General features: G+C 45.5%; 1 protein-coding gene across 6 annotated transcripts; it reads right to left on the reverse strand.

Annotated features, from left to right (window-relative positions):
• Nucleotides 1–822: 822 nt before the first annotated feature.
• Nucleotides 823–11,825, reverse strand: Nab (NGFI-A-binding protein homolog). 6 transcript variants are annotated; one of them, XM_076893653.1, is made up of 11 exons: nt 11,328–11,825; nt 3,896–3,997; nt 3,676–3,813; nt 3,292–3,602; nt 2,996–3,208; nt 2,774–2,928; nt 2,288–2,390; nt 1,564–1,631; nt 1,276–1,387; nt 1,075–1,131; nt 823–1,008 (listed from the first exon to the last, which is right to left on the reverse strand). In XM_076893653.1, the coding sequence occupies exons 1-11, from the start codon at nt 11,641–11,643 to the stop codon at nt 901–903; spliced, it is 1,683 nt and encodes a 560-aa protein (XP_076749768.1). In that variant the 5' UTR covers nt 11,644–11,825; the 3' UTR covers nt 823–900. The 6 variants fall into 6 exon arrangements, 4 of the variants coding, with proteins under 4 accessions (XP_076749768.1, XP_076749767.1, XP_076749766.1 ...); XM_076893652.1 differs by having other exon boundaries at nt 1,564–1,634; XM_076893651.1 differs by having other exon boundaries at nt 2,678–2,928.
• Between the last annotated feature and the right edge of the window lie 2,026 nt (nt 11,826–13,851).

Raw genomic sequence — 13,851 nt, forward strand, 5'->3', positions numbered from 1 at the left:
TGGTACTATTCAGCGAGTAGTTTCAGCGCTCTCCGCAGAGATGGCGCCAGTAGCGCGGCAGTTCACTTCGCTGTCGATAATGATGTGCGACCAGTTTCAGCACTTTTTGCAGAGATGGCGCCACCAGTTAGAATTTATGGCGCTGACTTTAAATCCATGTTATTAGTGTTTTGAATATTAAAATTACTAAAGGTGTATTATATATGTCGTGAATAAATTCTAAATTACTCTGATAATGATTATAATGCGTATATTTAGTAACTTTACATAGGTTTGGCGATAATGTATGTGCATTGCTTGGAAAATACAATACGTGAAATAGGAAATGTTCATTGTATATTTACAAATTTTAATACTATACAATACACAGTTATATATCAGTCGGCATACGTTTTCTTTTGATTTAAACAAAATTTAATATATACATACAGCATTGAAAGTCGATCTCGTAACTTAAAATATATATCAAGCAGTTATTAAATCTACATTTTCTAACGACCAATGTCATAAATGTATCTTGTTGATTGTATTCAAATTCTGATGTTAGAGCACGATAGGAAGCAATAGAAAAATTATGTTAAACTCAAAACCAGGTGACAATGGTCAAATGCACGCAATAATGATATTAATAATGTTAATACAAGTTGTAACGTTAAGAATATGCCCAGTGAGCAAGGTAATTGAAATAAATGAGGACTGTCTGGTTCCATATTGCTCTCTGTGTGTAATCCGAGAGTAAAATTAAGAAATTAAACTGATTCTATCGATATATGAACATTTTGGTAACAGCTTGATGTTCAAACTTGATAAATCTCGTTTAGAAGGTCTGCTCGAAGAAAGTTGCTCGACTGGGTATTTCTGGGAATGATGCGAGTATGTTAATACAATTTCCTAATAATATCACAGCGTTGGTTTCTCGTCCGTTGGTTCTTCCTTTATAGGATGATTACATTCCATTAACGCAGGATTCGCCACCGCAATTATATTGTCCCCACGGGAGGCTATTACCTAACGATTTCAATAAAATTGCAAACAAAATTAACAATTAATCAAGTCGATTCAACGAAAACATACCTTCAGATTGAAGTCACTCTCTTTGTCTGTATTATCTGCTTCAACTTCGTTAGTATCCTGTAAGGAGTCCTTCGTTAACGTCAATTAATTGAAAAGTATAGCTCAAGAATGTCCATCGCTTGTTTCCTCTTCGGTTAAATGCATTCTATACATTCGTTGCACGTAAAACGATATAGAAATATGGAAAATTCGCTCACTTACGTGTACGGATGACGACTCTTCGTTCGAGAACGATAGTTGACTGTCGGAGTCGCTAATCTCTTCGATATTCGCACTGAACATACCATTGTTATTCTTCTTCCTCCAAACTGGACTAAAACAACGTAAATGTCTGAACATCAATATATACTTGTGAAATGATTTATTATCTTGTGAATGATAAATTGTGAAATTAAGAAGCTTGTCGCTTGCAATTACTGCGTAGAATCTATGTAAGAATACTGATAAGTTCTTTTCTCTTTTTTTTTTTTTTTTGTTACTTGAACTCACCTTGAAGATCTGTGTCTTCTGATTGTCGAATTATTTATATCCATTTCAGGGCAACGAAGATCCAACTCCTCCTAGAACAGTGAACTGCTACAGACAGTAGAAGCGACAGAATAATACAGTTTGGAACATGAAAATGTCGTGATAGAAACTAGCTGATTATTGTTTTAGTAGCGGAAGAAGCGTACACAACTCGCAAGGACACCAGGAACGAAGCGTAGTAGTCCAAACAAGTGTGGAAAGAAATAATTGAAGTATAGAAGGATAGAGGTGCGAAAGCCATGCATATTATGCGAAAGCTATACTTGACCTTTTCTGGTTGAACTTCGCGCGTGTTTCAATGCGGTGGTAGTTTACGCGTTGGATGCATAGTTAGAGTGGTGGTGTTAGCGCTCATGCGGAGTGCAGCAGCTCGTTAGTATGCCAACGATCCCAGACGGAATCGAATCCATGAGATATTCCATCAAGGATTTTTAAATACGTTTCTTCTACACGACTACACAACTATATATTTCTCTCTCGTTATCAATTATTGCTCGATCGATCCATAGGATTGCTGTCTATAAATTATTCCTAATCCTAACTTGTCTCGAAAGACGCTTAAACCTTTGTGACACGTATAATTTCAATAAAAATCCTTAAAAGAGTTTATCCCAAATTTCGTGAGGATTCCGAACTGGAATCACTTGTATCGCATGGCTTATTCTTATGGTCGAGGTGAGCTAACCTGCGTCGCATCTTCATTCTCACCCTCGAGCTCAAGCTTTTGCCGTTTCGGACGCTCGGCTTCGTTCTCTTCGCCATTCTCGCGTGGCCTCGACACGGACAAGCTAGAGCATTTTAAACGTATATTTATATATACGTAGATTAATAGAATCTACTAGTGGAATCGCTAGATTAATCGAATTATTTACAATTGAAGATTATATATATATATATATTTTAGAAAAGGAATGAAATACATATATGTACAGAGTAGAGAAAAGGGAACTGTACATATTCGTTTCCATTGGGATTTTTACTTATCTCTTGGACTCTCTTACCTACGCTTCCACGTTTCAGCATCCTAAATATGTGATAGAGTTAACAATATTTGATAAAAACTAAAGATACTTACTAATGACTTTTTGAATAATGATAGCCAGAATCTCTCACAACACGGCGGGCCAAAGGAAAAAGTTCATCTCTTCTAGTAAGAAGGGCAGGTACGAACCTGCAAATTTGCGCAGCAGCTTCATTTACTGACACTTCGTGCAATGTCAACGGTTTCTCCGGTTTCCTCTTACAGTCAAACCTTCCGTAAATCGCTGCGTATTTGCGAATCTCTTCCATTCTACGTGGATCGCTATCAGGCATAGCCATTACCATCTACAATGACGATCGTTCGTATCGATTTAAGTGTCCGACTGAAATATAAAAAAGAAACAGCGTTTACCTCCAAATTTTTGCAGATCTTCTTCTTAACGTTATGAGGTTTCGGATCGACGGGTCGAATGGTGGCGGCTAGTCTTTCCGCGGCTTCCGCCAGTCTTTGTATCTGCGATTGCAACAGCGTTGGAGTCGGTTGCGTGGGACTGGCAGGTGCTCCACCACCACCGCTGGGACTTGGCGTTGTCCCGCTGCCGCAGGACGACTCGCACGTCCCTACCTAACACCAATAATATCTCTCTCGATATTCCATACGAAACGAGCTATCTTTACGATTTTTAGGAGGAACAAGTTCGAACGCACCTGCAGCACACCAGGACTATGAGAAGCGGTATAAGGCAAAGGCGTGTTGGGACTCGGGCTCTGTCGAAACGTCGTCGAAGCAACCGGTGCCGTCACGCTGGTTACGGATACGATGGGACTGGTACTTCTACACGGTAACGGTGTCAGGGACACGTGCGACGAGACGTAAGGTGTAGGGGTCGGTGTCTGCGCGGTCGTTGTAAATCCTTGAAGATTCTGTACTTGCGGCCTAGGGCTCGCGCAAGGGAATCCCATGGCCCCTGGTGTTTTGCACGTGGCTGTTGCGGGCACCACCGGTGTCTGGAATAGCGCTGCAACGAAACGCTTGATCTTTTTATCTTTCAAAGCAGAAAGATTATCGCGATGATACCGTGGATACTTTACAAGGATTCGTCAGCCATTCCTGTAGAGCTTTCTGAAGTCTCCTGACGTGAAGAGGTTTGCTCGCCATACCGACCAGCGCCATTATCTCTAAAAATTCCTCCTCCCCGGCGTCGCATAATTGCTGCACGTCGTCACCACCTAGAAGTAACGAGCGCGAGGAATGATACCGCGAATGCGCTAGTACATGAGTAACTTATTCGAATCTCATGATTTCGTTTACCCATTTCCAGAAGCGTGTCGTAGTAGCCCAGCAGAGACGCGCGTTGCATCACCCTGTACAGTTGCAGCTCTGCCTCGTTCTGCGGTACCGACGTCTGCACGACTGAACAATTCCATGAAAACATTCATCGTTAGAACACGATTGTCAGTAGTGTAACGTAAAAATCGTCTGGGAAGTTAGAGCGGAATGGAACGTGGCAGGTAGCAGAAGGAGAAGGTTCGTTACGATTCGGTAAATAATTTCCAAAGTGGTAGACCGATACGTGTATCAAGCTGCGGGAGGGGGATATGAATCGAATCGGTTGATCGATCGTTCAGGCCGCGGGGCCCCCTCGCGATCCTCGCTGCGTGGAGCTCGGCTCGAACAGTAAGCGGCAGACGGCCGAGCCGCCAGGGTGTCCGACTAGTTTCTTGCAAATTTCGAGGAACTGCGAGAAAAAGTGGCGTGCACACACGTACAGCGTATAAATTAATACCGGTACCGCTGGCATGGTATCGGACGCCGCGGCCGTCGGAGAAAGAAAAAGATGCCGAGGAGGGTGGGTTAAGTGTGGAGGGAACCGGGGAAAAGGAGGGAGAGAACCGTCAGCTCGGGGGCAAAGGAGGGGAGGAAAAGGCAGAGATTAAAACAAAGGGAAGACGCGAGATAAAACGGAAGATGAACGGAGCGAGAGTACCCACCACCAGCAAAATGAGAAGGCGAACGAGGAGGAGGAGAAGGAGGTGGAGGTGGTGGTGGTGGGTGGAAAAAGAGAGATATTTAAGGGATGAGAGTGGACGAGAGTGGACGGAGGAGGGGGATAGAAAAAAGGAGAGCGACAGGAAACGAAGAGGGAAGAGATAGAGAGAAGAAATGCAGACGGAGATACGGAGCAATACGGTAGAGCCGGCCTCTGAAAAACCTGGCCGTCGGGTCTTATTACGAACCTGAGGCCCGGTCTCACGCTTATATACACCGACCGAGATACGAGTAAGTCCCTGACAGCAGCGGGGTGACTCGTTCCGCGAGATTTTTCTGAGGTTGGCCCCTGCGCAGCCACCCGTTGAACCCGAACGGATACGTGGATCTTTCTAATGAGACGCCGATCTCTGCTCCGAAGGAATGGCACTACGCGGTACGACCGCGACACTCTTCTTACGCATCGCCGAATTACTTTCGTCTCACCAACACCAGCGCGATACGTTTTTAGTAAATAAAAAGCTTCTTACAGTTGTTTCCTGTTGTCGAAATACCCGATTATTATTATCCTTCGAATCTCGTTAATCGCGTCCAATTTATTTTACATTCTACCCTATATTACTCCGCGTACTTCGTTGCATCGATGTATATAATGGGAAAGACACTATCGATGGAACCTCTTGGATCCGATCGAACAGAGCAGCACTATATCTCTGACCGACAGTCTAGGACAGGCAGTACATTTACATAACAACTTTTTTGGCACGGTATAATAGTTTTTGCCGGTGAGGAACACGTACGCGAGTCGGAGGCAGTGTCGTCGGAGCATATAGTATCCAATACCGCGCGGCGGAGACGTGCCAAGAAAAACCTGATCCTACCGTCGCGTCGTGGCCTCTTCGGCCTCCCTGGGAACGGTGCGTGCGCGGCTCCATCCTCCACCTCCTCCTCGCCCCAGACTTTTCTTCCCTATGCCCACCCCGGTTATCCGTACCCTCTGCTCCTTTCGTATCGTTCCCGAACGATGCGACACGAGCTGATAGGGATGGCAGGACGTGGAAGATAGTCGCTCGATGGACCGAGGATGGAGGACGGAAAAGAGGAAGAGGAGCAAGAAGAAGATGAAGAAGAAGAACCCGGGTAGAGGAGACTAGTGGTAGTAAAAGACGTTCGGTTGGACGTGGTAAAGAGGTTGAGAGAGGCCAGGGGCGGGAGTGAACGAGTAGTACGGCTTCTTTGTCCGATAGCTCACGGGTGCGGACGCTCTTCCGATGGCACGCAAAAACGAGTCTAGTTTCTTAGAAGCGACCGTTCTACCGCGGCAACGACACTACGCGGTGGTAGCACTCTAGCAGCGGTGGTGGTGATAGTGGCGGCGGCGGTGGTGCTGGTGTGGTGGTGGTGGTGGCGGCGGCGGCGGCAGCAGCAGCAGCAGCAGCGGTTAGTATTTCGCTTTTTACCGGCATTGTAATCAAGGAAGGGTTAGGTGAGTTTTTGTCTAGTACCTCTGCCGCCGTTCGGACAAAACACCGGACAGATGGACTGAGTCGCCGTTTCGATCCTCTTACCCTTTCCTATCTGTCCTTTTCTTCCCCTTTCTTTATCTATTTCGTGGCAAAGCTTTCCCTATCGTCGTCTCTCCGTTCAGCCTTCTTCTTCTTCTTCTTCTTCTTTTTCTTCTGTTCCTTCTTCTCCTTCTTTTTCCTCTTCGCCATAGTTCCCGTTGGTAACACCCCTGGGTTATCTCCGTCCCACTACCGACGCTCGAGCCCCCTTTTTATCTTCCACGCTACTCTCGGTAGCGCACCACCCCTTCCTTTCTTCTTCCTGTTCGCCCAGTCGCCTATATCTCCTCGTTTCGTTCCCTTCGGTTACCCTCTCCTCGGCCGCACCCCTCGATATAGGTGTACGAGCACCACCACCGGTCACAAGCTTCTCTAGGATACCGTTTTACTTATCCCCACTTTTTGCCTACCCTCGCCCATTCTCGCCGACGGTGAACTCCCCGAAGGGGAGAGCCAGCGAAAAAACTAAATTCGTTGGTCGACGATCAACGAACGGAAGATCGCGGTGCCATGGTATGGTACCTCTTAACGGAGAAACCAAACGATACCACGGACACATTTCGTATTTTATCGCCGTTGCTTTTTCATCAAGACATTAATTAGAGGAGCGAAATGAATTATAAATCGTCGATAGAACCGATTAAAAATCGTGTTCGTCCAGGATCCATTTCATTTTAAAATGAAACCGAGCGTCCCCCCCACGGTAGATCCCTACTTAGGTAAGGAAACGCATTTTCCAGGGGGTTTCCGAGGACTGCCAAAATGCCTCTTCGTTCGCATTGGCTGACTACGGTTCTCGGGTACACAGGGCGGAGCTTGAATTCCGTCCTCTGAACAACTGTCAACCTCTATAGGTTTTCCATCCCTTGCCGTTCGAAACTTCTCTCCCTCCTATCACCGGGTTTAAAAGTATGGTCGACCGCATAGCTCTGCCCCGCATACCGCGCCATTGAGAAAAAACTGGCAGTCCGTTAAAATTGCAAAACACCGCGACACGTAATCTTTATTTGGTGGCGGCACGGATCGGGATGAAATCGTCGCGTCCGTAACCGGTAACGGGTTCCGTCCCTCCCGTCCCTCCGTTGTACTTGATACTTGCGATACTTATCGGACTCTCATCTATCTCGCGTAAACTACCCCTCGATTAGGCGATTTCGAATGATCGAAATTACGAAACAAAATTGTAGGCAAGTTCCCTCAGCCTGATGGAATGCATATGTATGGAGCGGGAAAGAAGATACTTAATCCGAGTTCGATTCGAGGAGTCCCGAGTGGGAGACAAAACGCAGAAACTGGCGGTGAACAAAATGAAAGAGTTCGGAGGTCGACCAAAAAGATCTCCGACCACGGAACGAAAACAGATTGAATAAAAAGTCGTACGACAGGCTTCGATCGAATATAAACAGGATAAACCTGGATTCCTTTGAAAATAAGTGATTAACGATACAGGATACCTTATGGTGCGCGGACGAATGCGACGTTCGTCGCGATAGTTCGGAATCGATAATTCGTCGATGTTTATTGCGACGAGTCATCGAGACAGAGAATGTTTTTTAGATAATTAAACAACGAGATTTGTTTCGTTTGTTAATATGCAAGAAATTCGAATGTAAACGTTTCCCACGGGCATCCAGTGAATAAACCGCTTTTTTCACCAAGTTTTTTCTCGGACCCAAGGAAGATGCAAGCAAAGCAAAGGGTTATAAAGCAAAGCGTCGAGGGCTAATTTTTTTTTTTTACATAGGAACGCACGTCACTTTGTAGTCACACCCGTCGCAGCCCATAGACTACTACAACCGAGTTAACGCAGACAACTCCTACTTTACTCGTTTACTTAATACTCGTCTCGTTTCCTCGTTCTATGAAACATAGTGGACATCGATATTCGGAGATTAAACGTACGTTACGATTAAAGGCAAGATAGCGATTCTAAAAAGCCTCGACATAGATTAATAACGCTGGTCCTAATTAAACTATTCCAAAAAGCAAAGGGAGATCGTCACCTTGGTAGCATTTCGGAATAACCAACCCCGAGTCACTAGTAATAACTAGAGTCGCGTAAAACTTGCGCGACGTTTGATAAACTTTTACGAGCTAAGTAACTTTCTAACGTCAATGTACTTAGTTGACTATGTACGTACTTCCGCGAAAAAACAAGACCGATGACAAAAAGCGATACGATAATAACAATTTTATTGCGTCTGGCAAACAGGCGAGGGGGGAAAAAAAAACGTTATATCCGGCAGCGAGTTTCCCCGTGTTCATCCGACTTCGATAACATTCAACAACATTCCTGGCGAGCAAACAAACGAAATGGTATGTACGCGCGCGTACGTACGCTTCCCGCCATCCAGCGATCTTCTTCACCCTCGGCTCGCGAGGTTCAGGGCTGATAAAAACCCGGGAGAAAAACGTCTCTCTATCGTGGTACCGGGGAACCAACGGCGGGGAGCGAAGGGGGAAGAAGGCCGTGGACAAAAACAGCCTGAGAAAGGAAGAGATCAGATAGAACGTCGGGAGCCCGTGGCGAAAGGAAGAGGGAGCGCGCGCGTAAGAGGAGAGAAGAGACAAAGAATTCTTTTCGAGCTATTTGTTCCCCAGCTACCCTCCCTACCCTCGACTCCTCGCTGGCCCTGGTTCGCCGCTTGGTTCTTCTTCTGGGTCAGGCTTCTTCCGAGTTTTTTTCTCTGCCTCCAGGCTGATGGAAAGGGTGACGCGTATGCATATGCTCCAAGCTATTAAGCGGAGGGACGCGGTCCGGTCGGATGGTGAAGAAACGCTGTACCAGTTTGATTCTCGCCACGGGAGTGTCACGGGGATCGACAGGTAGAGAGAGGCGAGGGTGCAACCGTGCATCGATTTTCGGGATTATCTCGTTTAGAACAAGAAGACGAGGGGTAAAAAGGTGCCGGCCACTGGGGAAAGGTGCACCGTAAACGTTCCTCCCTTTTGGCAACGCGGAGCTGACGAACTTCTTGCCTGTTAATTTATTCGCAGCCGACGGTAAAAAAAAAAGTAAACTAGGAGAGACAGACCCCCTTCTGTGGGAATATCTCCGATTCCACGAAAGAACCAGCGATCGACCGGCATCGGCGCTTCGACGAACGAGCTCTCCTCTAACATGATGGATAGCGCTTCGATACCACTGATTCCTACCTATCGTTAAAGAAAAAAAAAAAAACAAATGAGAAAGGTAAGGAAATGTTGGATGTAATAGAAATTCATTTCTAGGACTTCGAATGACCGACCAGCGCAAATATTAGCGACGTACACGCAGCTGCTTCTCCTAACGAGCTCTTTGATTCCGCTTGTGTGCTCTGTACGCCTCCTGAACAAGTTTTATGCGCATACCTCTATTCCGACGTTGAAAGGATGCCTGAATGTAATCTGAATACGATCAAGGAATCGTGCGATCCGTGGGTGGATGCACTCGAATACCAGGCTAATTTGAGTGACAAACTGTAAGGAGAATCGAAACGATCCGTGAATTCATATCGAGATAAAGGGGGCGCGAACCTCTTTTCTCCTCTGATCGTTCCTCGAACACGTACGCACGGGAAAAATTTGTAAACCGTTTAACCGTTACCGTCGATTACTCGAATATGTAAACGAGCTATGATTCCGCTCCGTTGCAGACTTTTACCATTCCCGGGCCGATCTAGTCGATGGCCATTTTTCACGATAACCGTTCGTGGTAAAAGTACAGGTCGCGTTTAAAAAGTGTGTTCGTTTGATTCTACCGCGCGGAAGATAGAAGTCGATCGTGAAATAATAAAACTGGTTGGGCTGAGAATGTAAGAGAGACTGCTGCCGTAGACACGTTCAGCGGGGAAAAAAATTCTTGGCTCGATAAGTTCTAAGTAAGCGCGGGAATCCGGCAAACTTGCCGCAAAAAGTCCAACATTTTTTGTCAAGTTGCATAGCAACGGAGCAGCGAGCAAGTGGCCGTTTTTACGCGCGTTCGGCCTCAAATTTATGGCGCTACGAATTATACCGCCGTTTCGAATAGGCCCTCGCTGGCATACTAATTCTAAGCAAACATGGCCACGCGAAATTGAAACGGGACGGACGCCTGACGATGATACCGGGAAACGGAAAGACAATCTTTGCTTTTCGCTCTGTCGAGGATAATACTCTCTTTTCCTTCGATTTCTTCCTGATGTTTTCAACGTAGTACGAAATGAGAAGGAGAAGAGGGGAAACAAAAATCGCGAGAAAGAAAGAGAAGAACGGAAAGTGAAGGAAGACAGAGAAGAAGGGAAAGAGAGCGGAAAAAGGAGGACTAACCATTTGCAGTGGACCAACCGGCGTCTTTGAGAAATATCCTCTCTCTCGCAATTTCAACTTTCGACGAAATGTCGGGCAAAACCGCGAAACCAGCGCTTTTTTTACCGTTAGCCTGCAGTGGTCAATTCTACGCTCGCACGCTTCTATACGGTCACCTCCATTGGCTGTTTCATCTCGTAAAGAAACTAACAAAAACCGTTCTCGCAATAGTTGCTCACCGATGGCGGAAGAAAAAGCGCCTTTTTGCTCGGCGCGACGCTTTTTACTCCGTTCCCTGACTCATGCCTCTTCCTATCGCAAGTAGACAAAGCACATCCACTCTGCGTGTAGCATACCTATGTATCTATATGTTCCGTACATATCCCTCTCTTTCTCTCTCTCTCTCTCTCTTTAAGATCTCGAAGAACAGTAGAACTTTTAAAAAAGGAAATAAGATATGTCGAGTTAAGTTGGTAAGAATAGATATTATGAACTAATGCTAGGAGCTATTTTTTTTTCTTTTCGGAAACTCGCTCGTTTTAAGTGAATGTTTCAAATAATTTTGTACAAGTAAATTTGTTGGAATTTGTTGGAACGAAGGTATACCCATCATCCATCATTTTTGAAATCTAAAGAAAGCGGCAGTGCGTTCGATACCTCATTCGAAAAACTAAACGCTTGTTTCCCGCCAATAAACGTGCGACGCTTTACCGCGAATGCTTTCAATTTGCATCTAATCGCGCTGCCGCTTTCGATCTTATCGAAACAATATCTGGAGGAGTAAAGGTAATAAAACTACGCTCTGCGGAGTACGGAAAGTAGAGTAATTAATTGAGCAATTCTGTGCTCCACCGAAACCCTAGTCCCCCAATTTGCAAAAGACCGTCGATATACTTAAATAAGCGTACGTGTAACAAACTTACGTGTGCCATTGACATTTCTGCTGAGTATTTTCGGGACAGCGGCGGTAACGGCGCTGACCGCGGAAACGGTTGGGACAGTAGGGATAGCGGAGAGTACCGCGGCGGGCTGTTGGTGTTTAGTTGTCGGGCTTGCCACCACGACCACAGGATTCTGTATGGTACAAGTAGCCGACGTGAGAGCGCCGGCACCAGCGACTCCGGGAACCGCGTTGATCGGCGCCGCTGCCACTGGAGAGGGTGTTCCGATACCGCAGCTTGTGGTTACCGCCGCCGTTGTCTCCTCCGTCGTCGACCCGCCAAGCGCGCGACCCTCCATCTTCGATGGCCAACACCACTTCTCGTTCTTTCCTATCGGGGGAGGCTCGCGCCGAGGCGTTACCTCCCACAGTAACCACTCACTCCACTCGAGCAATAATGTTTCTCGCGGTCCGACGACGCATCGAAAGGTCTATGCGTTTATGTTGCCACGCACGTTCGACCGATCCCCTACATCTCCGCCACCGATTACGATTATCGGGAAGGACACACGGCTCTCTTACAATTGGTACGAATCGTTCGAACAAGTTGAGCAGCTGTACTTTGACATCATCAATTGCGGATACGCGCGACCGACAACGTACCGGTGAAAGTGTGAGAAATATCAACGATTAAATAAGAAAGGTATTACAGCTAACGGAAGTCCGAGTAAAAAAGGAGAACGAGTAAACGAGCAACAACGAAGGACGATTACTTGTTCTCGTAAACATGTGCCGAAGAAATCAATGACACTTGAAACGCGTGCTAATTGATCTCCGATATGGTTATTACTGTTACAACTTTCTTCGAAACAATTCCTACCGAATCGTTCCGTTCTCCTACAAGAATACCCGGAAAAGAATTGTTTTCCTTCGCGATAACAAATGCGTAAACACGCGTACGTACAATTTGTTTGTGCCTGTGCGCGTGCGTATTCGAAACTGTAAGTATATTGTTGAACGAGCAAGACAAGTTAAACAAAAGATCGCGCTAACACTTTGAAAAGCGACAGCGAGACACTTGGAACGATGACGCGGTACACATTGCCGGCCATCGAGTGATTCAACTACGTGCCTGTGCCGTGACCCCACCATTCGGCCACACAACGTGCAATACTACCCCCACTATCACCACGTTCACGTGCGGTTATCCCCACTGTTCGAATGGTAATCCCCACTACCTTCAATGCCGAGTAACGATGGGCATTACCACGTTGACCACAAGTACGTAAATCTCGTACTCTTGTCTTCCGAAATTCGTATATCAATCCGAGTGACAAGTACGCTTGTTACCTTTATCAACCTTCCATTTATGTTCCATTACGATTTCATGGGCTGTTCTGATGTACGAACTTCAACCTGTCGAATATATTTTTCATTTCAGTATGTACAATGCAAGCGTGATTAATGGATTTCAAGTAGCAGATATTTAATTATCTATGTAGTGGATATCGTTTCCAAAACGATGAATGAACAGTACCTCTCCGCGACGATGTTAAAAGTCATCCCACGATGGAACTTCGTAACATCCTCTATCAACCCCATCCGCCAGTTTTATCATTTTCTTTACGTAGGTGGCTACATACCAGCTGTATATATGTAGAACATATATACCCCTCCTTAGACCACGATGTCGAAGCAAAAAGTATCCCCCTGCCCGCCATTTCCACCAGACCAACTTCACCATCTCGGTAAACGAATGGTGGTAAGGAAGACAGAAAGAAGACGCGTTCTAAAAAGCTATCTTTCCGCCCCTCGTCCACGTACCCCCTAGAAGGAACGTATGACCTCTTTACCCTACCATTGACCTGCAAATAATCAACATTTTTACTGGTTACCGCTTGCTATCTTTTGAATTGTCCATAAAATTCGTATCCTCCCTCTGTCCTCGTTGTTCCACTGCTTATCGCTAATTAATTCGACGGATTCTTCGTTGATGTATTTCCTAGGGCAATGAATGAAAGGTATTAAAACCAAATTACAGAAACAAGTACGTACACGTACAAAATCATACTTACCAAATGAAATCCGATACAAAGAAACGATAAAACTTTCGTAAGATCAATTGCATGTACAATTTCTTTACTTACAATTACTGTTCTTTACGATCGCGGTGCTTGAGTTTCTAATATTTTTATCGTCAAACGGCATCGCAGTTCTTTTCCTGGTTCGCTACCCTTGTTTTCGCCAGCCGGATCTTTGCACTCGTCCACCCACTACTATGTATCATTGTCCCTCCACCCTAACCTCCTATTTAAAATATGCAATTCCCATTCCATTGGCCTACCTTTTCTGTAACAGTGAGAAGTACAGAAAAAAATTTGTATTCTTGAAAATGAAAAAAATAGAACCAACCGCTGCTACGAGCGAAATTTTTTACTTCATCTCCGCCGTCGACAAGCTCCTCGGAGGGTAAGTTAGAAAAGACAGGACTCTGACGTTCGTTGAAATTTATCCCGCGAAAACATTATATAACGACTTTTTGTTAGAAACATTGAATTTTTTTTATT

Source organism: Xylocopa sonorina, chromosome 4 (assembly GCF_050948175.1).
Source record: "Xylocopa sonorina isolate GNS202 chromosome 4, iyXylSono1_principal, whole genome shotgun sequence".
Classification (NCBI taxonomy): Eukaryota; Metazoa; Arthropoda; class Insecta; order Hymenoptera; family Apidae; genus Xylocopa; species Xylocopa sonorina.

Excerpts from the sequence above, each read along its gene's own strand:
- Nab (XM_076893650.1), bottom strand. The coding sequence starts at position 11,643 with ATGGAGGGTCGCGCGCTTGGCGGGTCGACGACGGAGGAGACAACGGCG. Across the intron at positions 3,209-3,291 it reads ATAGTCCTGGTGTGCTGCAG|GTAGGGACGTGCGAGTCGTC; the intron begins GTGCGTTCGAAC and ends TATTGGTGTTAG. Across the intron at positions 2,929-2,995 it reads AGATCTGCAAAAATTTGGAG|ATGGTAATGGCTATGCCTGA; the intron begins GTAAACGCTGTT and ends TCGTCATTGTAG.